This window comes from Buceros rhinoceros, unplaced genomic scaffold (genome assembly GCF_000710305.1).
Source record: "Buceros rhinoceros silvestris isolate BGI_N320 unplaced genomic scaffold, ASM71030v1 scaffold1558, whole genome shotgun sequence".
NCBI lineage: Eukaryota > Metazoa > Chordata > Aves > Bucerotiformes > Bucerotidae > Buceros > Buceros rhinoceros.
In genome coordinates this window covers 6,555-34,549 of record NW_010428409.1, presented here as the reverse complement: position 1 = coordinate 34,549, position 27,995 = coordinate 6,555, and the positions used below count along the sequence as shown (strand labels likewise).

Below are 27,995 nucleotides of genomic sequence, written 5' to 3'. Positions count from 1 at the left end.
CCAGATAGGATCTCCTATCTGATCTCCTATCTCCTCCTCAGAACAAGGGTTCTGAGGGAGCTTGTGGAAGTGCTCACCAAGCCACTTTCCATATCTGCTGGATAACAAGGGGAGGTACCAATCAACTGGAGGTTAGCCAATGTAACGCCAATCTACAAGAAAGGCTGGAATGAGGACCCAGGGAACCACAGGCCTGTCAGTCTGACCTGGGAAAGTCATGGCGCAGATTATCTTGAGTGCATCACTTGGCATGTACAAGATAACCAGGTGATCAGACCCAGTCAGCAAGGGTTTATGAAGGGCAGGTCCTGTTTGTCCAAATTGATCTCTTTATACAACAAGGTGACCCATTTAGGGGATGAGGGAGGAGCTGTGGATTTTGTCTACACGGGCTTTAGTAAGGCATTTGACACCATTTTCCACAGCATTTTACTGCAGAAACTGGTTGCCTGTGGCTTGGATGTGTGTACTCTCTGCTGGACAAAAAACTGGCTGGACAACTGGACCCAGAAAGTGGTGGTAAATGGAGTTAAATCCATTTGGTGGCCAGTCACCAGTGGTGTCCCCCAAAGATAATTACTAGAGCCTGTCCTCTTCAACATCTTTATCAATGATCTGGACGAGGGGATTGAGTGCACCCTCTGTGAGTTTGCAGATGACACCAAGTTGGGTAATGTGTCAATCTGCTTAAAACTTGGGAGGCTCTACAGAGGGATCTGGACAGGCTGAATCAGTGGGCTGAGGCCAATAGTATGAAGTTCAACAAGGCCAAAGGCTGGGTCCTGCACTTGGGCCACAACAACCCCCTGCAGTGTTACAGGCTTAGGGATGAAAGCTGCCCAGCAGAAAAGGACCTGGGGGTGCGGATCCACAGCCAATTGAACATGAGCCAGCAGTGTGCCCAGAAGGCCAATGGCATCCTGGCTTGTCCCAGCACTGGTGTGGCCAGCAGGAGCAGGGCAGGGATTGTCCCCAAAAAGCTTTAAATTAACTAAAGCCTGGGGGAAGAGTGGCTGGAAAGCTGCCTGGAAGAAAAGGATCTCTGGGTGTTAGTCAACAGCAGCTGAATATGAGCCAGCAGTGTGCCCAGGTGGCCGTGAAGGACAACAGCATCCTGGCTTGCATCAGCAATAGTGTGGCCAGCTGGAGCAGGGAAGTGATTGTACTTGACACTGGCGAGTCCACACCTTGAATACTGTGTCCAGTTTTGGGCCCCTCACTACAAAGACACAGAGGTGCTTGAGTGTGTTCAGAGAAGGGCAACGGAGCTTGTGAAGGGTCTAAAGCACAAGTCTTATGAGGAGCAGCTGAGGGAACTGGGGTTGGTTACCCTGGAGAATAGGAGGCTGAGGGGAGATGTTATTGCTCTCTACGACTCCCTGAAAGGAGGTTGTAGAGGGGGGTTGGTCTCTTGTGCCATATGACAAGTGACGGGACTAAAGGAAATGGCCTTAAATTGCACAAAGGGAAAGTTAAATATGAGGAAGCACTTCTTCACACAGAGGGTTGTTAGGCATTGGAACAGGCTGCCTAGGGAGGTGGTGGAGTCCCCTTCCCTGGAAGTGTTCAGAAGATGTGTGGAGGTGGTGCTGAGGGACCTGGTTTAGGGGTTAAATATGAGGAAGCACTTCTTCACACAGAGGGTTGTTAGGCATTGGAACAGGCTGCCTAGGGAGGTGGTGGAGTCCCCTTCCCTGGAAGTGTTCAGAAGATGTGTGGAGGTGGTGCTGAGGGACATGGTTTAGGGACCCTGACAGTGTAGGGTGAACGGTTGGACTTGAAGATCTTAAAGGTCTCTTCCAACCGGATGATTCTATGATAAACTCAGTATCTGAACTTGAACAACTTTGCACTCAAGTTTGGACCACTCTTCTTTCAAGTCCGTGCACTGAAACTATTCTCCCTGGACCAGGGATTGAAAAGATGCAAGCTCCATCCTGTATACTTTTAAACCATTAGTACTGCTCATGGAAGACATGCCAGAATGTATATGTTTAGGGACAGAGTAAACAAGTCCATAAAATCCCCACCATTTATTGGTTCTGCTGTTAGATCATCCTGCACCTTAATGAATGCCCTGGATTATTTTCTGTATTCACAGCTTTTCAGCCTGAATACTTCAATTCTGAGACACTCTTTTAATAAATCAATCAAGTTTTGCACAAGCATTTTTAAACTCCTGTCACTGACATTCATACTCTCAGGTTGAGGTACACTATCTAACGACATTGAGCAGAAAGCGGGTGCTTTTTCTTAGGTAGGAGACTTGACTATATAATTATTCACCATTTCAGTATTGGGGCTACAAAAAAACCCTGTTGGGCATGTCTGACTCCAGCCTAGGGAAGACAGCAACATACACAATGCACTCATAGTCACCATGCTTGTAGCCCTGTGTCCCAGCAACATACAGCATTGCCATTGCTGGGAAGAGACCTCAGTTTGTACCAAGCTTGCAAGGCCTCAGGGTAGAGGATTACAAGGCTTGCTCTAACAACCTGTCTTGACCTCCTTGGAGCTTGGTTTTACTTATTTTTAGCTGTAACAGTGATTTTTCTAGTGACCAAGCTATAGAGGTAACTTTTGGTTATCTCTGTATGGCACAACCGTATTTTTATATATGTAGTAGTAAGATACTAGTGTCTGTAGAGTGAGTAATTATAATTCCAATATAACGATGAGGGTGAATACAGGGGCTGGTAGAGCAGAGTCCTGGCAAAGTGGGGACAAAGGTTGTCTGTGGCACAGGATGGTAAAAGACAGGGCATAGCCTGGCACCCCAAGGCTATGAATAACTCACAAAAGACCAGGTTAGGCCTGGAGCTGATCAAAACTGGTTTTAGGGGCAATACCAAGAAGTTACAGTTGTCTAACAGATTTAAAACACGCTTAACATAGTTAATTCAGAACTTGTAGGCTAGTGAAAAAAGAGCAAGGCACAAAAGCATGCTAGGAAACCTAAAAGTTACCCCAAGCAGATCCTGTAAGGAGGAAGAGGAAATCATCAGCATCAATGTCTTATTCCTCCCAGTGAATCACTTGAGATACTGATAATGTGCTGTAACTTCAAAACACACCAGACTGAAGCCATTTGCTTTAGGACCCAAAAGGGCAGTGGAAGGGTGAGCATAAAACCAGGAAAAGGGGTAAGTAAGAGAAAGTCTGTTTATAACAGTAATTATGTATTATAAATTGTTTGTATTACTTAGATATTCTGTATTATTTATCTATTTAGAATCATTCTTTATATATTACATATTTATTTTTGTTCTATAATCATCTAAGCTGGATTCACACCAATTCTTTGATTGGGCTGTTAAGATTTCAATTATACTACTAACAAATTTTTTACTTTACATATAGTATGCATCTACTTTTCATCCATAACATGATTTCGAACATAACATTATACATGCAAGTATGTAATTAATTGTGAAAATATCTGTGAAGTATTAGCCTACCAAGAATTAGACGTTTCACAAGTAAGATTTATATAGATTACCAATGCAAGAGGGAGGAGATGACCATTGTCCATCCACACATTCTATTTCCTTTGATCCAACCAACTGCAATTCCATGTTGCATTCATACTGTTTTCTGTCCCCATGCTGATACTGCTCTACAGAGCCACCAACAATACTTCCACTGGTAATCTCAGGTGGAGGTCCACAGCTTCTGGTGTTCACTGAAATCAAGAGAACAAATCTATGCTCTGAACTCAGTACTTTTAGCAGAGTTATATGTTAAACATACAATAAATTTAATTTCTTGCTTAGAGTTGGAAAAAATCAGTAAAACAGGTTAAACAGGTCCTTGTTTATGTCTTTGAATGTCTGGATTCGTGTTGGGCTGGAGATCACAGACAGATACGTGTGACCCTGTCTTGCTCTACTCTCTTACTTCCATGCACTGCCAATTGCCTGTTACGATAAAAGAAGTGATTGATAAAACCAGTTTTAAGATAAAAAAAAGTGTTACGTGGGTAACAAATGCAGTATTCTTTAAAAAAAAACCAAAACCAAAACCCCCCAAAAGGTGAAAATTCTGCAAGTAATAATAACCTGCACGATAAGAATCACCCAGTAAGTGATACGTGCTATATATTCAAAGAATTCACTTCTTTCACTTCTGATGAACTCCTGTTAAGGGAGCTTAAAACGCTCCTGAGCTAAAGAGACAACTATATGAAACACACTTGGTTTTAAACGCAAAAGAGTGTGCAAAAAGAAGGATTAAAGCATAAAAGACAAGAGGGACATTGACTGAGTGGGAAGAAAGGGAGATGAGAAATACGAAATTCCTTCATCCTCTCAAGCTTCCTCATGAAAGCTCATAGCACCGGCAAAAGAAGCTCTTTTCATATGCCAGTAAGTTGTGCTCGCTTTTAAAAAGGATGAGTATAATAGCAACATATAACTTCCCTTCTGCATGAAGCACATCCAGTTCAGCCTACTGGATGAAGTTCAGGAATTTCACAGGGAAAACCCTTCACTGAGTTTCTTTTGCTTGCATCTAGTTCTGTGTCATCTTCAAAATCATGTGATCAGAAAAGGGAACATAGGGTACAATAGGAGATCGTATCAACATTAGGCAGTGGCAAAACGTAGGACATTTAGGATACAGGAATATAGGACATTACTCAAATTAATCACTCCTGGCTGCCATATTGCACATTATTTTGATCTTTTTGACTAATAAATAATTTTTCATACATTACAGCTAGTAATCTGAGGAATCTTGTGCAAGGCATTTACCAGCTCACTTTCAGTTATTGCAGAACTCTAACTGGCATAACTAAAGCTAACAGAAAGTTCAACATTGAAAGTTCAACCCTTCAGAATCCTTCACAAGAGCGAGCAAAACACTACAAAATGATCCAAAGAGGATCAGCTTCTGCCCTTTTAGAAACAAAGATGGTATAACAGTTCTTGGGAGCAAGACTGGCTTATAGAAGTAGTCCACAGACGTCTTCAGGTCCCAGGGTTTTTCATTTATTTCTTACTACAATGAAGTTAACAGAAGCATTACCTTTACAGAGTGGTGGTGATGGAAACCATCCAAAGTAATAGCACTGAGCAGAGGCAGGTCCCACTCTTACATAATTGTTTGCACAAGTAAAATTCACAACATCTCCATTGCGGTATTTACCCTCCTTGGGAGAAAAATCTCCATTGGGCAACGTCAGCATTTCACATTCTATTGCTACAAAGAGAGAATATTTCAATATACAGTGTACAACCTACAAAAAGAACATGAAATGCTACTGATTAGAACAAAACCAAAGAAAGTCTTAAAGGGAAAACCTTCACAAAGTGTATACAGAATTACATTGATTAGCAAACAATAATATTTACCAAGACACTGTGGTGCTGGACTCCATTCACCATCTATGCCACAACTTGCGGTACCAGTTGGCATATTATCTGCAGTTTGATATCCCTCCAAACACTCATACTCAATTGTATCTTCAGGCATGAACACAGTTTTATTTGCGTGGTAATTCAAAATGCGGAAATGAGGTTTTTTACATGATTCTGTAGAATAAAACAAACTTAGTGCGTTTTGCGATCCAGAAAAGCCGCCCTTTGAAAGCATCATTTCTGTAAATGCTTTAGTGTGTGCTAGTCTAATGGACTACTCAGTATGTTCGAAACATTGAAAATTCTGCATTGCTGGAATATGAATGCAGAATATCGTAAGTAGCATATTCACATAATGTCTATTGCATTAATCTTTAGAAATGTGTGTCTAGGATTACTATCTAGCATAAAACCTTCTTCCTTAGATTCACTTCCTTTCCTTCTACTACATATTATTATCAATGGTGTCATAGCAAACAGTTTGTATTCCTGTACCCCATGGTCACTTGTGAAGTAGTCAGAAAATAAGCCGAGAAATCCTAGGTAAAGGCAGGCTGAAATAAAAGGACAAGATAAAATATCAGCTAAAGTTTGCCAATATCTTAACTCTGGAAGATTGTCTCTTCTTTTGCTATCCTAAACCCCAGTTCAGGAGAGGAAGGAACTTCTAAGAGGAGAAGGGCAACAATAGCATGGAGGTATTTTCAGGAAAAAGCACTCTGGTGTTCTCCAAGAAAGTATTTTTTAGCATCAGGGCAGACATATGCACAGTGCTTTTTAAGCAGAGCAGTAACAGTTTTCCAAATAATGAATTCCATTTTTCTCTAGTTTGGTCACATTTAAAGAAAGTTTTTGGCAGAATCCTTTGGTTCGCAGTCATTTCTTCAAAAATCTTCCCTCACATGTATGAAAGGTGGGAGAATTGGGAGTAAATTTGGGCATATGTACCTCATATCAGGTACGAACCACTGGAAAGATCAGTGATTACCACCCGCTTCATGCTACAGAAGTCCAAAAAAATAGTTCACCCTGAAGACAATAGGTATTTTCCCACCTTACTCACTTCCCTTTATGTTTTCTTTCTTTATTTCTTGAAGCCCCAGAGAGGTTAATCACTGGAGGATCAGTCTTCTCTTTAGAGTATCTCTCTGCCCAGTACGAAAACTCTACCAATCTAGATGACAAAAATCTGAGTACATAGGACATCAAGGCTGAGCCAGTGACAATGACAGGGAACTCTGAAGCCTTCATGCTACTCACTAATGCACTTTGGAGATGGAGTCCAGCCATCCTCTTTACACTCTATCACTCCTGTTTCTTCTCCTTCTGGAGTTACAAAGCCAGTACGACATCTATAAGTGACCAGCTCCTGTAAACGAAATGTTCTCTTTCTCAAGGTGAAATAACCATTGTCAAAATCGATAGTCTGGCATCTTTCTGAAAAAGATAGACAGAATTTCTCACAAGTAAACCACTACTAAACTACATGCTTACAAGGCATGGAGGAAGGAGGACAAATGAAGCAGCAGTAGAATTTAGAACATTATTAAGAGGACATCAATTTTTGCTTCTGCAAAATGCTTTCCTCCTGGGAGACAACTGGGAAGTGAAAACTCAAGGTTCGCAGTTACTAACTCTTGCAGCACAAACAGGGATGGACAGGAGTTTGATTTGCAGCAATCTTGCAAGCTTCAAAAACTGTATGTCCACATCTGGACTTCACTAGAAATGAAATTCATGTCGGGCACGCGCAGCAGCGTGCATGCATAAAGAGGGCCTTCTGTCCGTACATGAGATCACTATGGTGCGCAGGTACCACAATCATTCAGAGTGAACATACTGCAGGACCAAAGCAAATTCACACCACAGCCACAGGACCCCTTCTTGTGCACTAAAACACCAGTGTTGTGAATGATTTCACATCACGTGGAATATGCTATGTAAGTCAGTCTAAATGAATGGAAATGAATGTCAGTTGGATGTTGTGGTCTTGTATCCTGAAGAAAAAAAATCCATAGTATGCTAAATTCTTTACTAATAAATCATTCTGCGAAGGAGTTTCTTCATGTTAAGAAAATAACACACACAGCAATATTTGCACATTAGAGAGTCAAGTAAATAAACATATGGGGAAAAAAGACTTTGAAGATCACTAGAGGATGCATTTGAATGTTGGGAGCAGAGTTAATGATACTTTAGTGAAACAGCTTCAAAAGTTTAAATTTCGCATCAAATTGTGTGTTTATATAAGTGTTGCCCATGACTGCCTAACACTAGGAATCATAAAATTTTATTTTGCTTGCTCGTTGCTATGTCAAAATCTCAGTGAGTGACTGTCCAAAACATTCTATGGTTGGTTTCTCTATCAGGGCGAAACTGTTTCCTAAAAAAATTAATTTTTACAGTCCAAGAAATGTTAGGTTGAATCATTGCTCTTGTCCATATGAAATCATTGTCTAAAATATTTAACTTTTCTGTGAGATCGTGTAGTAATTTCAGGTTTGGTGCAAGTCAGGAACAAAAGCTTGGAACAGCAATAGGAGAGATAACCTTCTGTATTTCTCCCCACTTCCAGTATGACTGCAGAGCGTGCCAGAGAAACAGCGATCATAGCGAGAGGCCGAAAGGAGGCAAGGCTGCGTGAAGGGGAACGAGTACTACCTACTGTATTGCTGCGCAGCCGTTACTATGAGATTTCACTACTGAAGACAAAGGGACCGTGACTTGCACCCCAGAGCTTACATTCTAGATCTGAAGGAGCTGCATGTGGACGTTCTACAGGATGACTTTGTGAGTGTTTGCTTAGCAGCTGACCTCGGCAGCACTAGGGACATAAAAGATGCATGAGATCTTGAGAGAGTGACAGCATTCTGGTTCAGTTGCAGGGCACCTAGCTGTAGCATTACTAAGCAGTGGTGACGGATTAATGTAGTTCATATAACGATTTTTGCATTCACTGGTTTTAGCTAGAAACCCCAACAAAATACAAGGACACTCACTTCTACGGATGCATCTTGGTGGAGGTGACCAGTCACTCTTTGTGCATGTGACTTCCCCATCTCCATGCTCAGTCTGATAGTCATCATAGCAGGCATATATAGCTTTTTCACCTTCCTTGTAAACATTCTTCCGCCTATTTGAGAAATAACCATTTTCCAGCTGTCTGACAGGACACGTTTCTAAAGAAGGAAGATAAGTACATTTAACCACAGTAACTTGTACAGCCAGAATGGAGGTAAATTAATTCTTGCAGTTCTTAGTTACTAAAAAACAGGTCTCCAAGCACCTTTCTGTAGCCTTCTATCCCAAAAAGACCTTCGTGTTCAAACCTGAAACATTTTGCTTCACTGTCCTAGGATTAACGAGTAACACAAACAAGTGCAAGTCACTACATAGAGTGCTAAGTGCTCTAGTAAACGGTGTATCTTCTCTAGTGTTCATAAGCAAGTTTGGCTACCTTTGGTGCATCCAGCGTCACATACAACAGCCCTGGTTTGGTCTGCTGTGTCTCCAAAATGATGATGTCTGCCCTGAGTGATTTTCAGCATTTGCCTGCAGGAGATTTTATCACCTCTGCACAAACGTATCAACCTCTCCAATCAGCTCTACAGATTTTAGCAACAGCTAAGCACACTGGCTGCACAACATCCTGCGCTGCCAAGAACCCAGACACAAGGAAGGTGGCTGAAGGAATACTATAGCTGTGTTACTTGAGTAACCGGTCCTTCGTTCTGGGCAGGACTCCACTCACTTCCTGCACTGAGCACCACTCCACTGAGGGCAATCGGGAAAGATCAATCTTTTGTAATCCACTTCCAAGCCCTACCAGTAGGTAGGAATTTTACTGTGACAGGAGATGTGTGTCAGGAGAGGAGGCCTCAGCTCACTCTAATGCCTCTAACGGCATTTGATCTGTTTCCTCTAGTTCATCATTAAGTCAGTCTATCTGGATCTCTTGCTGATACCATGCTCACTTTCAGCTTATTGCAGGAGTGTGGCACCTTCTTGGCTCCAAATATTATCCAAAGGGACCCAGTAATGGATCTCAGAGAGGAAGAATACATTTAACATAGAGTAGAAACTCTCTGCTTGCATGTGCAGCTGTGTGCGCTGATGAAAGCAGATGCATGGATGAGACCCAGAAGACGGAGTCTTAATCTCATGGATAGTTTCAGGAGTAAACAACCTCCAAAATCCAAAAGCATGGTTTTATCCTCACTCACTTCAGAGTGTCAGCTAACAGTTTGAGCTCTGCAGCTAGGATGACAGCCTGAGTGCAGTTCCAGAGGTCAGCTAAAGCAACAACAAACTGTTCTTTGTTCCAATGTGCTCCACTGACACAACTTTGCTGCACAGATCTTTGATAATTATAACTGAGAATATAGTGGAAGAGTACTTACTGAGGCATCTTGGCTCTGGTGACCAGCCCCTTTCAGAACAGACCATTCGAACCCAGTATTCTCCACTCGGAGTTGAATAACCACTATTGCAGTGGTAATCAGCATGCTGCCCAAATGTCATTGGAAAGTAAAATGTTCTGTAGTACTCCAGTGATGAACTTAATCTGCCATTTTCTATAGCTGGGTAGTCACATGGTTTCTCTTGAAATAGAGTTTAACAACAACGGTATCAATACATGCATGACGAAAAGCCTCGGACACAACTAATTTGGCTTCAGCTTCATCATCTGAGTAATTTCAGAAAGTGACAGAATCAAGACTGCACATCTAGGCAGAACCTACAGGAGTGCAGGAACAATCACACTCTGCTTCTGGTGTCTTTGTCAGTGTTTAAATCTGTGTTGCTTCCCATTACCAAATGTAGATATTTATTCTACAGTGAGATGACACTTTGTAGAGTGTCTCAACTAAATTTACTGTACAGACTGTGATGGGACCCCAGACAACTAGCTCAGATGTAGACACTGTATTGTGTACTCTTAAAATTTAGATGACTCCTGTCACTGCTTCCATTTGTTACTTTTGGGATCCTGCACCAAAAGCTCTTCCTAGCTCTTCTCAATTTTAAATCTGTAGCGTTTTTCTTTTGTTCTCTCAGTTCCTCAAAAGAACTGACCCTTTTCAGGGACAAGTCAAAGATCAAAGGAGGAGATTCCCAGAAACTTTCATTCAAGGTCATCCTACTTGGCCATGGCAGGTAGATTCCTCCTGAAGTGCTCAAAGCCTACATATGCCCCTACATAGGCGGGGGAGATCATCCACCGGACAGACCATTCAATAATGAGTGAAGTGGTCTCAGAATGATACCTCAATGCTAGAACTCACACATATATAGAGAAAAGATAAATTCAGATACTAACTGAGCACTTTTCAGGAGTAGCTCATATCATCTTATCCAAAGGTTCCTTTACAGGACTGATTTCATCAGGGTTTCTCCCACATCCCATTTTCTAAGTTTTCCTTTTATTTTCAGTGACCAAAGAGCAAAGAGTGCTATGGCATAAAATTAATTGCTAATTTCTTTATTTGTTAATACTCTACCAACGTAAAACTTTAAGTGAAAATCTAAAGCTGTGATAACCATAATGAAAGACACCTTCCAACCGTTACCTACTTTTTGATTTGGATACTTCAGCACTCACTATGGCCTCTTACCTTGACTGGTATGCTACTCCTCAGGTGGACTACAAATCTCCCTGACAGGGAGCTGACTGTATTCGATTTTAACACAATTTCACAAATACAGTAACGGATAATACTTATGTTTATAAACATAACGTAAATGTAGATTCTACCTTTTTTTAGCTGATTTTTCCAAAATATAAAATTAAGCTTTGTGTCACAAAGAAACACAATAAATAACCAACTCTCATTTCTCATGCTTCTTAAGGCTTTTTCTTGACCTCTCTTCCACTGAGAACTTTCCAAGAACTCTACATCTTGTGTCTTCATTAATGAGAGCTACTTACGGATACAGCCTGGATCAGGCACCCAGCCATCCTTGGTGCATTCAGCTGTGCTTTTGCCAGTCAGTGTTTTAAAACGATACCCGGGTTTACACTGTACTGTGATTTTATCACCTAATATGTAGTTGTCTTTTTGAGGTCTAAAGTTCCCATTGGAAACTCTTGGATGAGAGCATGTAATTTCTAAATAAAAAAAGAAAAATTGAAGAACGTTTATATTCATTGCATAAGTTCTTATTTCCATAGTATATTGACCATAACTGCATAAAATTGTTAAAAAGATGCTTTTCAGGGCAAAGGAAAGGTTACACTTGGCTCTCACTCTTAGAAACGTGTGGTTCTGTAAGAGGAGAATGGCAACTGTTACTGATGTCATGCTAATTAGAAGATTAAAACTTAATTGCAAAGAAAATGGTTGGAGCAAGAACTAGAGGTGATAAAACTGAATTTGACTAATCTTCTCCTGTAGGCCATTGCATAGCTGGAGCTCAAAATGACCTGTGCTAGGCTCACTCAGCTCTCCTGGGGTGGGGTATGGACCCTGTCCCAAAAGAGGGCAGGTTCACTGGCAGGTTCACTGGCAGGTCCTCAATGGAGAAATAACTCTATTTAACTAGGAACTGATCATTCAAAGGCTGTGTGATTAAGATTAGCGTCTTGCACTGACGCTGGAAATATTTCAATAACTGAGAAATATAACTACAATGCCATTCTAAAAAGCTCATGATATCTTTATGCTCAGAGAAGCCAGGCAAACATATTGTTTATAAGCCCAAGCCTGCCTGTTGTTGTTTTGTGTTGTTTGTGGGGGTGATTATTCGATTTCCAATTCAGAAAATATCACCACCACACTCAAGGCTGAGTGGGAATGACTATGAGGTAACTACAGGTTGGTCTTGATGTCCCGTGAAGGCGGCTGAATCACCTGTATACACAAACTGCTGAATCATACAGGTTCAGTGACAAGTCAAGCAGGATACAGAACCACTATCTGAATATGTCCCAAGTGTTAGAGCCCACTGGCTCGAAGAATGTTTTGTTTGGCACTTCTGAAAAGCAGTTTAAACCATAGGCAATGCATATTAATTAGTATCATTATTATCATTATTAATTTGGAAGAAAAAAGATCAAGAACTGAGTGAACACTGACTACTCAGTTCCTTTCTGGAACGAGTCCCAAAAAGGTGAGTGGTACATAACACCCTACAATGCTGCTGTGTTGCCAACATTTTTTTCCAGTTTCAAGTGTTCAGCAATTTCTTGAAGACACTTTCAATTCAAGGCACTAATGATTTCCCCCCAGATTTACATCAAACTATTTCAACAGGGGCATAACACACATATTTCTGTTTGTGGAATTTGGAGATTTAAATATACATTTAAGTGCTGTAGTTGATTGAAACTAAAATCTATGACCCTGAGGGCTGATGTCAAGCAGGACTAGCCTCAGAAATTATGGATTTGTCATCTTAACTGCTCAGAAGGCATTTGGGACTTAGAAAGTGAGAGGGAGTTTTCAGCATTGTAAATATATGAATTTGCAGAGATTCTCAGCCAATTACTAATGGAAAGTTTGAACACCATGGCTGCACAGTTACAGTTCTGATGACATTAAACAAATTGCTGTCTTCATCCTAGACTAAGGATCGTGGACAGTGGCAAGATTCAGGCATACCATGTTACTTTGGTCTCTTTATCACTCCATATTCATAGTTCTTGGGATTAGTGAACTTCAAACGTACGTTGTACACAATTCTTGACATAGTGGCTGTGCAGAAAGTACTATTGTACTTTATGTGTGATCCAGCACCACAATTTTCAGCTTCCACCCTTATGGCCATGAACAGACTACTTACCCTTCTGAATTTGGACTACTTCACATTTGCTCAAACTCCTTTGGAAATGGCCATATCAGCTTCAGATTGTTCCTCCTACAATGCTATCTTACTATTTCTGAAGAACTCTTGAAAAGCAGCTTACAAACTTAAGTCAGGATTTTAATTTGAAAGATACTTTGAAATATACTTTGGTAATTTCCAGTCATTTCTGGAAGGTTGCACAGTACACTAACAATTTCTTACTGAAGTTCCATCAGTGAAACAGTGATCATTTTTTCATTGCTCGGTTTTAGTTCATTGGTCAGAACTAGTAGTCTCGAAATTTACAGAATGGATATAATGACTAGCAACCAGGTGCTCAGCCTGCTCAAACTACAGTAAGACTCGTCAGGACACTCAGACAAAATGCAGAGGTCAATTCAGTAGGTCATGGAAACTTCAGCTGGGTCAAATGTTCATCCAGCGCGAGATGCTGAATGACTGATTAGTCCTATGATTATAAGTAGCAGAGTCTTGGCTATGGTGAAACAGCTTCTCAGCTATTGAGCACGGAATACCTGAAGTTGCATGAATTTCTATCTCTCCCTCAAAGAACTGCTTGAGATTCCTAAGTAGGTCATCAAGATAAGACTATTAGCTTTCCCCAATTTTATTCATTACTGCTGCAATTCATATGGTATCAAACAAATATTTCCTTGCCCAGTCGTCCAACACACAGCACAGCCATTGACTCGTACCAGTTGTTTACATTAAACACACTTAAAAAGGTATTGAGACTTGATATGAAGCCAATAGGACTTCAAAAATAACGCCATTCTCTAAGAACCTGGTTTCAAACATGAATTTTCCCATGTCATTAAAAATTTCAGATTTTCTCTGTAGCTTGAATTTCTCTGGTATTAATAGGTTTTTTCCCCAGCTTGCTAAAAGATTCTTTTTAGTGTCTGAATTTTCTGTTCCTTATAAAAAATATTTCCATTGCATTTTATAGAAGGTAAAGAGATTCAGCTTTATATTTCCGATTTGTCCAAATTATGAATTTTTTCTATCCCAAGAAATATTTTTCCTATGTTCTTACCACTAATTCAGAATCATATACAAAAAAAAACCCCAAACCCAACAGCCACTAATACTGTCCGAAGTATTTTAGCATCAATCTCATTTATGCAGTATAATGGAGCAATTTTTGCTTCATGGACCTATTTACACTCAAGTAACAAAAGACTGAATTAACTGATTTTGCCACTGCTCTCCATGGGAAACTCTTATCCAATTGTTTGGTCCCCTTAATCCTTCCAGATCCTCGTGGGATACAAATCAGATGTGGATGGATTTCTTTTGTTGTGAATAAACTAACTTTTGTCATTACTAATCTCTGAAATTAATTCCCAACACAAAAAATGTTTAAAATAACATTAGGCCAAGCTAACCTGTGCAATAGGGGGTTGGAGTCCATCCTGATTCGGTACATCGTACATCTGCTCTTTCACCATATCTATATCCTTCATTACAGGCAAACTGCAGTAGTTCAGATTCCTTGTAAGACCCCTTTGGAGAACGTATGTATCCATGCTGAATTTCTGGGGCATGACAGATAATCTCTGAAATTGAGAAAGACAAAAATCCATATTTTTTCTTTATTTGCTAAGAATAAATGACTATTGGACTAAAATTTCTGGGTTTTTTTTCTTCATTTGACTTAAAAAAAATTGCATTTGAAAACTGTTTGAAACTTATTTAAGAACTCTTCAACAACCTGATTGTGGGTGCCAGGTAGAAAGTGTAGTGTAAGCAAAAGTGCAGTGCTGGAATTGTGAACAAATCATACACGTATCTAACATCCTGTTTTATGTACTCTGCTCTTCTAAACATATACTTCCCAATCAGATAACATATAAATAATCTATATAAACTCCATGGATGGAATATTTAACAGTGATTGTTACCATAAGGTTCCTGGGATTCACTCTTACCTGCTGACAAAACAATCCCATAGAACCTCTATTTGCAAAATAGGAGGAATAAAGTCATCCATCAGCACGAGCTGTGGGCAGAGCAGGGCAGGGTCAACTGGCTGAAAAGTAGTTTTACAGAAAAAAAACTTGGCAATCCTGATGGACAAGCTGAAGAGGAGCCAGCAGTGTGTCTTTGCAGCAAGCAAAGAAAATAGCATCCTGGGCTCCACTGGGAAGAGTGCTGCCAGCAAGTCGAAAGACATGATCCTTCCCATCTACTTAGCACTGGTGAGTAGAATTCCGAGTCTGTAGTGTTGTGTCCAGGTCTGATCTCCCCAATACAGAAAAGATGTGGACATCTGGAGCAGGTCCAGTGAAGGGACTCGAAGATAATTAAGGAATTGGAAAAGCTGACAGATAAAAGAGGCTTAAGAGAATCTAAAGAAAAGAAGGCTTGGGGGGTGGGGAATGAATGATCGTATTTATATGTATAAATTCCTGACTGTGGGAGGGCAGGCAGAAGTAAAGATGATGAAGCCTTCTTACTGGCACCCAGTAACCAGATAGGAAGCAATGGGCATGAATTGAAATACCACTTAAACATAAGAAAAAACATTTTTACTTGAGAGTGGTCAAACATTGAGTGAGGCGATGGAGTCTCCATCCTTCGAGATGTTCAAAAGCCAGCAGGACATGGTCTTGAGCAAATTGCCCTAGCTGTTGAAGGACCTTCAAAGGTCCCTTCCAACCTCACCTATTTGGTGATTCTGTGGTTCTGTAAAAACTAAACATGAATTAACCTTCTAACTTGTCAAAACACATTAGCTTGAAGAAAGAAAACTCCATCAATATCTCTTTGTAATTTATATACCCTAAGAACATGAGTGAATTAAAATCATACTTGGTTTTTAAACTTGGTTCACATAGATTCAAAATAGTTTGTAATTACTTCAGTTAAATCAACCCTAAAGTGACTGAATCCTACGTAGACGTAACAAAGCTAGTATCAAAGAAATTGACTGCAGCCTGGTAAAACACACAGCTTGTAGTGAAAATGTGGAACAAACAGATGGTCCATTATGACTACGTTAGCACCCAATATTCTGCGATTTCTCTTTCTTATCCTACTTCTGTATATATGCAATGGTGATTGTTTACAGACAAACTACGCTTAACTGCTACGGAGCAAAGTGAAAACTTTGTCGTTTCCCATACGGTAACCAGTCCTTAGAAGTCTGGGAGAATTAAGCTTTTTAATTACAGTTAATAAATATTGTCCTTTTTACCTTGGCACTGAGGCATATCACTATTCCATTTTCCATTAGAAGAGCAAATTATTTCTTTAGCTCCAACAAGCTTGAATTTTGCATTACACTCAAAATTTACAACTTGGCCAAAGGAATATTCTTGACCTAGTTCAAATGCACCAGTTGTAATTATTCTTCCATTTTCTGGTGCTTGAACAGGTAAACACTTTGCCACTGGAAAAGAAAACAAAACAAATGGAAAGAAAAGGAAAAAACCCAGCCATTTGGAGGTCTGTTCTGTAAAATAAGCTGACACACACAAGAAGTTAAAATGCAGAAAACTCACTAATTTCCACACATATTTTAAAAATATACACTCTTGTTATGTGTTCAGATGCCATTTGCAGCAGACATGATACAAAACCCTAAGCAGAAACAAAGACTGACATAGAAGGAAGCTTGTAGACTGGTTCTCACCACCTATTCTCTGTCCTTGAAGGCTAAAACCAGAACACCCATAGAACTGGATGACCTCTTGAGGTCTCACTCGGTCTAAATTATCCTATGATCCTATGAATTTTATGGATGGTTAGATGAGCCCTTGACACACAGGGCCACTAAACTTTGTCAAAATAGGTTAATTTACTTTGAAATTGTGCCAGGCTGAATACACTATAAACTAATACCTGGAAAAGTACTGTGTTCCAGATTGACTACAGCAATTCAGTTACCAACTAAAAATCCTTCGTAAGGATATCAGAACAATTATATTACTAAAGTAAATAATGTCAGCCATGAATTTAGACCTCTTGTATCGCCTGACTTTGTAACTGAAGAAAAAGGACGAATTAACATATGTCATCAGGTATTTCTTATTAAAGTGGAAATGACTATCAAAGCTCATTCTTACCTATGTGAACATAGACATAACTGAGCACGTATAGAAGTGGCTGGCGTTTTGCCTTCCATAACTCCCACTTCTCTCTGGCAACGTTCTCCGTTTTATAACCCATCTGTCTTTTCTATGAGCTCTCATTCTATCTCTAGGTTCCTCACAATTAGGACATTATTCAAATAATTTCTTTCATAGGTAATTATATTTCGGCCTAATGAAAACTCCTCAATCATGAAAGAAAAATATTATGAGGACTTTGAAATTGCAGTATTTTGGTGACATGTGACAAAAAATGTTGGAAACCTTTGCTCTATACTGTGCAGACAGAGACCTGTATGCTTAAAATTGAGGACACTCAAAATCCAGTAAACTAAATGTGAAATATCTGAGACCATGGAAATGTTGAAACAGACAACTAACTCTACACGAGAGAGATACATACTTTGATTTGTGATTCTTTACTTAGAGATCCTTTCCTGACACCAGGTGCTTACTCTAAAGACAAAATTCACTGCTGCACACATATGTTAAAATAATACCATTGAAAAATTATCTTTGAGAAAAGAAGCTTATTTTCATAACCATACAGGTTTGAAACGTGAAAAGGCTTCCAAAAATCAGCCAGGTCTCATCTGAGCCATCCAGTTTATTAATTCTTGAGGTCTGAACCTCTCTTGCTCTCCTTCTTAAAGTTCTTTCACAGTATGCTAAGAGGGAGAAGAACTTACAACAAAATCTCAATGGCTAGGATATTCACAAGGGTGAAGGAGGAAACTAGCTAAAAACATACTTCCACACACATCTGAAATGCTTCATCCCAGCTGTCTTTTGTAACCATGTTTGGCAGGTATCTACTCTATCAAGACTTTTAGTTGAGGCAGAGCTTTAAGCCAGGCTGGGAGCGATAAGACATTTTGTGAATGCTTTTAAACACAAGCTTGAGTGTTTATTGGACTAAAATGAGCCACTGTAAGGGTGCCACTCAGGCATACCTTGAATTTGAACCCATGTGAACTAATAGTAGCAGAGAGATTAGCTTTAGACAGTATCAGACAGATGAAAAGACTGGTAAAGAATTAAACTCCATTTACCTTCACAGTGAGGGATGTCATTGCTCCATCCATCTGCCTGACACTCACGGTAATTTCTTTGGCTGAGCATCCAGTATCTTACCGAATATGAAGTAAACAATGATAAAATATGTGACAGAACCAGCAGTACTGCTGTTTTTGAAGCAAAGGAAGTAAGTTTCATATGTTCTAGCACAGACTAACCAAAACGTGACAAAATGAGTAGGTTTTTTGTATGCATCCTCCCTATTTTGTTTCCTCTAATTACATATGGCAAAAAATATTAAAAAAAAAACCCGGGAAATAGGAAGCAATCAGCAAGACAGCTTCTTCATTGCAGAGATAGCAAGCTTTAGCTACATAACAAGTATCCTAGGGGTAATTCTCACAATCAATAGCAAGCAGAGTAAAACTCCTGTTGCCTGTGCTCTAGTATGACTGAAAGCCATGTGACAGCATCAAAATAGGACTTCATCCAGACCGTATGTATCTCATGCTTTGACATGCTAGTATTATCTTAGGTGTCAGGGCAACATGGCCACAATGCCATGGCTCCTGCTTTGTCTGAAATGTAGCCAGAGGAAGTACAGCTAGTCTGAAACGACAGCAAAGAACTGTCTGAATTTAAGGGATTAAGGAGAGTACTGATTTTGGAACTCTGTTTGTAGAATGCAGACTAGATTCCAGAAATATAAGAATTGTGAAAGCACGGCTAAACCACTGTACCATGCTTATGGCTGATAAGCAATTCAGGAGGAAAGAAGCCAGTCATAGGCATATTTCACTAAGCACAATATTATATATTTGCCTTGCTGCAGTTTTCATTGGAGAAGGTGAACAGACGAGGAAGAGAGAAGACTCTTCCAAGCAGGGAAGAAATGTTAGCGAGTCTACCAGAAATCTCTCTCTCCAAACATTTTTTACAATACTTTTTACTTCATAATGCACAAAAATTATGTAAGCGGGATTGGTGAGCTGTGGCTCTGAATAGCCGACTGTTGTATGGCCTAATGACTTTGCTAACATAACTGCGTCATAACTGTCTACTGAGAGCACTGATTCCATCCTACAAAGCCGCATTTCCCTCTGACCTGGCTGGCTGGTGGAGTCATGAGGCAGATTAACAGACACACCACTAAGTTTCTTTTCTACTCAGATAGCCAAGATTTGAAATAGCTAGGGCCTGATGTATTTTAGACACTTGGAATGACAGCTTTCGGTGCACGAGTTCAGTTACTCCAATACCACCTGCATGAGAGTTATCTTCAGTATTACTGTTACTGCAGAAATTTAATTTAAATGATAACCAAGCATTAAATATTAGATGCATTGTCTGTAATACAACTGCAACTTATAACTGACACTTATTTTAACATGAATACCTTATGTTAACTCCCACATATTGAATTAAATAAGTATTACCCATCGTTACATCTGTACTCAACTCTGGCACCAAATACAAATTCAGTTCCACTGGTAAGCTGAAAGGAACCAAACTGAATGTCTCCAGGATGTCCACAGGGCTTATCTGGTAAAAAAACACAAAAAAGAAGAAGAAAAAAATTACTTACACCATACATAGGAAAGTGAAAGCATGAAAGGTAGCACTTTTCTAGTAACTAGGAGTAGGGGCTTTCCAAAAATTTATAAGTGCTCAGCATTAGCTTGATTACCACCTCCACCCCCTTTTTAATCACTATCTTCAATGATAACATATCGGAGTAAGGACCTGCTGATTTTTAAAATAAAAAATTAATTACAAATTAATAGGTTTTATTTCTTTAAAAAGGCTGAGATCATCTTAAGTTCTATGACAATTTAACAGCACCGATTGTACACATTGTTACGCTGATGTAACTTCAGCTTTTCATACAATTTGTCACATAAACTAGTCCGAAGTTTCCGCTACAGAATCCATCCATGACTGGAAATGAAATTTCCTCAGTCTGATGGAGACTGTACTAAGTACAGAGGGAATGATCTAAGGCCATAAGAATTTTTCATCCTAAGTCCTTTCTGCTCAAAGTTCCCCGTAGGATTTTTTTTGTGGCCTGGCCCTAACTATTTGCTCTAGGTTCCCAAAATAATTGCAAAGATGAACACACCATCCCTTTCATTCATCGTTTGAATATCAGAACATGGACCGTGAAATGAACTTCATAGATAGAAGCTATTAGGCTCCTCAGAAGAAATCCTTTCCGGTCCATGTTGACCTAGACAATTTCATTTAGCAAAGCGTATCAACTTCCTTGATTTTTCCAAGGAAGAGGTGTTTGGGTAGGACCTAAACCTGCTCCACTGTGATTCAGAGAAAACAGCATCCTCATGATCAAATTTGCTGCCTAGTGTGGCCTATCCCGAAAAGGGAATGTGATCACTTACCTGTGGCAGACCATCCCTTTTCTCCTTCCACCTGCACCTTGCCAGTGTCAGTATCTATTCATTGGGTGGCAGTATTTACTAAAATATGTTGCTAAAATACACCACCGAGCTGTATAATTAGAAAGATCTGTGTTCACTGAGTATACAAATACATAAAAAACCCAAGAGTAAATAAAAAATGTAAAAGAAACAAATAATGACTTCATTAATTTGTTTTTAGTCATTATTTGTATTCGTCTTTGTCTGAACGACACCTTTATGTTATCAAACCAAACATTCTGCTAGTGAAAATGTTGTATATTAGATATGTAGGAAAAAGCTTGTGTCTAAAGCTTCTTTGTATTTAAAACTCATTTACTATAGAAAAGAACCAACAACAATAAATTTCAATGGCTTCACTAACGAATTCTGTATGAGGGTGTGAGATAGCTCTAAACTCCTAACAGAGTATACTAGAGATAATAAAGAGCAGCTCTCATTCGAATAATGAATTTTCTTTAACAGATTCAAAGAGAAGGCAAGGAAAAAATCATTTCCCAGTTGCAAGAAATTATAGTTCTCATAGAATAGTTGAATAAACTGATAGGACAATACTGTCTCAACTCGCATTCACTTACTTGTAGTTAGCACTTTATTCTGCTTAGACTGTAAATTTCATCTGCATTAGACTTTTCCTAAACTTTTTGAAGCAAGCTCCTGATAACCTAACAATTTAATTTAGTAATTTAACATGAACTGGGTTAGTAAGGCTGCCTAGAGTCAGATCTTCTTCTGTAAAGAAAAAAAATACAATAATTTGGTCTGAATAAAAGGAACTGCCAAAAATGTTTCTGTATGCATACATACTTCTTAGGATGATATTTTAAAGGATATTGAAATAAGTAAGTTATGGGTAGAGATTCAGCGGAAAGTTCACATTGACATCACTGGCAAGAAACATGATCTGTCAGGTCACATGTTTGCATATATTTTGCATAAATACTTACTCCTGCATTCTGTCCCTGGAGGATTCTGGTTCCATGTTCCATCAACACACTCAAACACAATTCGTCCAAGTTTCATATACCCGGGCCGACACGCGTATGTTACTCGAGTACCATGTGGATAGGGAGGTTTGTCCCATCTTTCAGTAGGCACTTCTTTAACCCTCCTAGGAGGAGGTTCTTTACAAGCTAAATATTGTAAATAAAAATATTGGTGACTGAAGAACACGTTACAAATGCCGCAATAATTTTACAATAGAAAATATAGCAAGAAATCCTGAGGACATTTGTGATCAGATAAGCCTATGTTTTCTACTTAATCAGCACAAAATAGGAAACTGTCAAGAACCCACATTTTGTAAGAATATTAATACACTTTTGGAAGGACATAAGAATAGTCAAGCAAGTGCCAAGAAACCATTTGGGATGGTCACAATTCCTGAAATAGATTTTAGTTACAAAGACTGAGACAAGATTAGTGCCCTGGTTCTAACCACAGACATCTCTTACCCTCCCATCTGCAGGAGATCCTTCATGCCTGTCCTTCCATTACCACAGAGGACAACTCTGCACTCTGCAGACTTGCCTTTCAAACTATTTTCCTCTGCTGCCACCACCACCATCCTTACTGACATTAAGTTCATTTAATCAAGTTCTGTTAAATCTCCTCTCACCTAAACATGGCCTAAATTTTTTCTACAAATTGAGATCAAACTGAGATATTCTAAATCTCATTTTGTCTTGTCCGTGAGATTACTTCTTATGACAAGTTACATACTACATGATGTAATTAATTTTGGGTGTTCACTAGCTTCAAAGCATTTTGACTCAATTTGGGGGGTGGCTGGTGTTGTCTCATATTTCTCATCAGCTCAATATTATACAGTCCTTCCCCAAAAGCTCCTTCCTGGACGTTCTGCAGTGCACACAAAATGTACTACCAAGCCCATATGAATTACAAGAAGGGAGCCTGAATTACTTTCATTAATAAGTTCCTCAACAGCTTGAGAATGAGAAAAATCAGACTAAAGGGGAAAAATAAAGGTGGGAAGCTCTTATGAAAGACCTGATAACCTTTGTTAAGAAATTTTTGTTGTTGTTATTTATAATAATTGACCTAATTTAAGTGACTAATGCTCTGCGCTTCGGTGACTGAAGTGTACTTATTTTAAAGGCTGAAGCTTTTCTGAGAGTAACAATCTCAATAAATTAGCTAATTAGATGCCGTGAAGTCTGTTTTACATCTGAACGTAAAAGGTAAGAATTCATCAAAAATAAACAAATCAGCCTCTGAGAAATTAAGCCTTGGAAAAGAAATGAAACCTCTTGTTACTATAAAAAAGCTGTATAATTTCAGGCGTTCTGTAGCTAAAACATTTTGAAAACATAAAGAAAAGAATGTTAAATGTGAGATCTAATAACATCATTCTGGCTGTCTTGAGTAGCCAGAAGTAGTCAAGCCTTGACGACACTGCTGAGGTGCTAAAGGCAGAGTATGCCCACACATTCAGGGCTTCCCTAACTCCTTTAGCAAGTATGTCCCCTCCTACGAATGGATACATTTCAGTAAAAAATATCGCTTCTGTCCACTAGAGGGTATTACCCTACTATCAAAAACGATAGCAGGGACTTCGACTCTCCTTCGCAAGATTGACACATTCACTTTTTAACAACATTTTTGCAAAATGCAAGAATAAGCGAAATAAACAAGACTCTAGTTCTTTCAAATGTGTTAAAAATGTTTAGGTTACCCAAAAACGTTCTTTGTAGTGTTGAGAAAATGGATTTTCCTAATTCTACATATTTTTCATTAAAGCCCGTTAAAATCAGTGCTTTCAGTTTGCAAGCTGAGAAAGCACACTCAAAATTCTACGATTTAAATAAAAGGCTATTTAGTAGAGGGAGAGCTTCTCTGCTCTACTCCTCCCTTATTTCTGAGTTGTACTGTATTTTTATCGGCCATTGTGTGGAATGGGGCTTCTTTACTCCTTGCTTACATTTATTTTCAAAAAAGCACTAAAGTTAATCTCTTGAAAGTCTCTTCATCATTACTAAGACATGCTTCTTTCTGGTTTTTTTTTCAACTCTGATTGTTCTGTAACACTCCTGCCCTGATGTCAAACTATGTTACCATCAAGTTCCTATACAGTTACATATATGTATTTCTGACCAGAGCTAATTTTTTTTTTAATGCAGTTTCTTATATCTTGAGAAGACAGCACTTGTTGACAGGATGTATTTCAAAACTATATTAATTACATCATGCACTCACCAGGATTGCTCTCCAAAATTGGGAGAGTTTTATTTTTATATTAGAAAGCACGCACTAAATGCATACCTTCAAATCCTTTAGTGAGAGATCAGGAGAGCTGGAATTAATCATTTAATATTTATATGTGACTTGACCTCAGTTAGAAACTGCTCAGGCTTCTTTCTTGCCGTCATTATGCTGGTAGCAACGTCCATAAAGTCAAGCACAAACAATGAATTCAAGTAGAAGTATTTTTCAGCTCTTGCGCAAAAACCCAGCTCTTGAACAACTTTCAATATGAAGCTGGAACTAAGAACCCTGCGTGACTCATCGCAATAGTTGTCCCACATAAAACAAATATTGCTACATTCACATTCCTTTGCAATCTCTCTGATCTAAAGAAAGTGTTTGTGAACAGGAAGTACAAATTCAGGTAAACTTTCTTTTCAAATTCCAAGACTTTCCTGGACTTCTTTGCAAACAAATTAGACTTTACTAGTTGCTTTGGAGCAGTATTTGTTATAAGTATATCTTAAAAAGATAATACATTTCATTAATGTCCTAATTTTTCAAAGTAAAGTAAAATCCATCAGATCATTTTGATTAAGGTCTTCATAATCTTCACCCAAAATTAAAAACAACCTGAACCAAGCAAAGAGACACTAGCTCAAAACCACACAGCATCCTTTTCACAACAGTCTATGTAAACAAACCCAGATGGAAAGCAAAAGAAATAAATTGCTAAACTTACATTAAACAATATCAAGAAAAATACATTGAACAGAGAAGCACAAAATAACAGTGTCTTCAGAAAAAATACCCCAAACACTAGCTGCCTCTTTAAACATGAATAAAAGAATACCTGTAGACATTTATCTCATGGACTGGATTAAAACAGTCTGTCAGTCAACAGACATTTTGTAAGCTTTTCGGTCAATTTAATAATCATTCCTCTTTCTCAAATTATCTCACAGATTATTCCAGACAGAAAGAAATGCACATTTATTGAATATTTTCTATTTTAATCTACCAGCTGTTTACAAGTTTTAGATGTTGTAATAATCAATAAACATAATTAATAACAAACGAGTTGTCTGGCTCTAGTATTAGGGATACTAACCATTTTAAAAGTTGTGCAACAGATTAATAACAGCAGTGGCTAACCGAATAAACAGGCAAGATAATACCTATGACAGGATACTAAATACTACAGGTGCTAAATACTGCCAGAAGAAATCTCAATTACTGCTGTCAGAATAATGTTCATTAAAATAGGCTACAATACAAACATTTTATTTACGTATTGGTTTAGTTACCATCTTCACATGCGCTTTAAAGAAAGGTGAGGGTTTTTTTACATTACAGCTTACCTCTTTCTGCAGTACAATACATCCAACACAAGAGCAGAGCCATGTAGCCCAGGAACAACATCCTAGAGATTCAGAAACTCAAACACATTTAGTATTGTAGCCTACTTCTTCTGATTACTTTGTGTTATTTCTTCTCCTGCTTTACTCACTAACTGCTCCAGGGACTGACCTTGCAAAGCATTTATAGTCCGATTCAGCGGTCACTTCCCCTAATCCTCTTGCAACACACAAGCCTTTGTTGTTTGTTTGGCTTTTTTTTTTTTTTCTATCCTTGCCAAACCTTGCTAAATGAATAAACACATACATGTCTGGCGATTTTGGTTGACACAGCCCTTTCCTGTGGTCCGCTTGTTTTTTCCATCATATCTCATTTTTTTCATAGTAGTGCCTTGTATACTCAGCTAAACTTATTTCTTTTGGTATCCAAAAGAAGCTGTACAAATAAACTATTTTGTGATTCCTTGCTTGCTTAAAGAACACAAATTCACATTAAATACATCTAAAAATGAACTTCTCTACTATACACATATCATTCAAGATCTGTATTGAAAACAATTGAAATAAAAAGCAGACAAAAGTACAAAGTAACTTACTAACCCACTGGTTCCTGTGTAAGTTAACCCTTTATCCAAAGCAAAGGAAATGTACTTGATCAAATAATTGATTAAATACACATGGATGATGTTGAAAAGCAATTCTTTCATATCACATGAGAAAGGATAAGATGAAAAGATGTGAATGAATTGTAAGATGGATAATGAACTATCTAAAGAAAAATAAAGACTGTGCTAAAAGAAGAATTATATGGCAAACTGGGCTAACAGAGGAACTCCTCATGTATTCACGTAAGCAACAATATTTTCATTAAATGTTTTGGCTTTATAAGAAGTGCATTCCAGAGGAAATGTGGATCTTACGAAGAGAATTATTTGATACTGGGATTTCGGGGGGGAAAAAAAAAAATGTAAGAGTACAAAGTGCTATGTTAACTGCTGTTGTTCAGGCCATTTTACCAAGGATGGGCCATGTGAGCACCTTTGCAAGCAGAAAAACAATATTAGGAATTCTTTGAATATTCCTTCAACTTCTTCTAATGCAAATTAGATAACAGGGAATTCAGGCAGGGTTTTGCAGCAATGACAGGAGACATCATGTACCTTTCTAAAAGTATTTTGTACCACACTTCTCTGATTAGTCTTGTTTAAGTATCATCTCGTTCTCCTGCCTTGGTACTCTGTACTCAAAAGTGAAGTGAAAATTATTTGAAAAGGTGTTCTTTGCAAAAAAAAAAATGTTCTCCTATCTAAAAGCAGCTGTCAGTATCTCTAGATTTAAATGAAGTCCTCCTACTTCAGTAGAGTATTAGTTCTGTGGAGAATTAGCTCAGGGGAGAATTACTGGAAGGAAATTCAGAGGTTATCACCACTTCCCACCAGTTCCCTCTCTCCTGCTATTAGCTAGCAGCTAATAGGGCTGCTATTCCTCTTGTTACTATAGTTTCTTTCTAGGTCACCAAAGATGTGTAGGACTGTGGATCACCAGGGTAGTTCTGAAGTGGATGCTATTCCTTTTTGGATATGTGCTATGATAGTTTAGCATATACGGATACAAAGACCAGGGCGTATCGTGTACGCTGTGTCTGAAACAGCCCTAAAAAGCTCATGCTTGCAGTACAGAGTCATGCTCACCACGCCGTGGAAAACACGTCCTCTACCTACCAAGACTTCAGTTTAATAAGACACCCAACAAAACCATCTCCATTTTGTTTTTAATCCTTCCAGAGGAATTATCAAACTGGAAATTCCTCAAATCTCTCCTTCTGCCCTACCTTTGCAGCTTTACAGTGACCTTAAAACTCTGTTCTCACTTTCAGCTATTTCAGTCTGTTACTGTTTCTGGATCACTATCAAACCTTGGGTGCCAGCAGAACAGTCTGCTACTGCACAGCCATTTAAGAAATTGGCACCAAGTGAGAAGATAGGAGGACTCCAAGAACATTTTTTCCCTGAAGTTTAAATAAGGCCAAACACTGCAACATTGTACTCTGGAAAGCATATCAGACAGTAAAATCAAAATGCAAAATACACAATAAATAGGCTTATTAAAGATTTATAGGTATGTAGGAATAGCAAGATTGGTTTAGGAATAAATACTTCTTTACACGTGGAACAGTCTGGAGCTTGTGCTGCTGCTTGTGAAAAATTACAATTACCAGTTTTTTTTAGAAGTTTCATTATGTACTAGTGGTATTTCCCCAATAGCTGTGCTTTCTTAAAGGACAACTAAAATTATCTTCAACTATTCCTATTATTAGTCCACACACAAACCAGGTACCTAGCAAGGAGGTGACATAAGCATTTATTTCTTCAGAAACACTGCAGAAACTTGCTGGACATCATAATTATTATTTATACTACGGTAGCACTCAGACCCTCCCACCCACCCCTTATTTTCCAGAGTGTACTGTAACATTCAGAATGAACCAAAAGTGGGCCTCATCCCTAACAGACAAGAATTTTGCAAACCGTAACAAATGTACATTTAAACTAACAAACAAAGAAAGGAGCAAAACCAATATGCTCGTGTTGGCCTAACTCAGTAGCAAGTTCTTTTAGAGAAAAGGATGTGAAAGAGAAGCATGGCATTGTGGTGGCAATGCCTGTGCAGCAAGGGAGAAGCAAGACAATGATGGTGCTTTCAAATGATAAAGTGTGGGAA

The 27,995-nt window shown here is 38.8% G+C and overlaps 1 protein-coding gene across 1 annotated transcript in view; it reads right to left on the bottom strand.

The window, feature by feature from the left end:
* Window positions 1-25,338, bottom strand: part of CFH (complement factor H) — a 40,062-nt gene extending 14,724 nt beyond the window's left edge. The window contains exons 1-13 of the mRNA XM_010142242.1: window positions 25,278-25,338; window positions 21,660-21,845; window positions 19,714-19,819; window positions 18,313-18,389; window positions 16,366-16,560; window positions 14,555-14,725; window positions 11,290-11,469; window positions 9,761-9,961; window positions 8,360-8,539; window positions 6,621-6,797; window positions 5,355-5,534; window positions 5,029-5,202; window positions 3,503-3,685 (exon numbers count right to left, since the gene is read on the bottom strand). Coding sequence (XP_010140544.1) covers window positions 3,503-3,685; window positions 5,029-5,202; window positions 5,355-5,534; window positions 6,621-6,797; window positions 8,360-8,539; window positions 9,761-9,961; window positions 11,290-11,469; window positions 14,555-14,725; window positions 16,366-16,560; window positions 18,313-18,389; window positions 19,714-19,819; window positions 21,660-21,845; window positions 25,278-25,338 — 2,071 coding nt within the window. The remainder of the gene's footprint in view (window positions 1-3,502; window positions 3,686-5,028; window positions 5,203-5,354; window positions 5,535-6,620; window positions 6,798-8,359; window positions 8,540-9,760; window positions 9,962-11,289; window positions 11,470-14,554; window positions 14,726-16,365; window positions 16,561-18,312; window positions 18,390-19,713; window positions 19,820-21,659; window positions 21,846-25,277) is intronic.
* Between the last annotated feature and the right edge of the window lie 2,657 nt (window positions 25,339-27,995).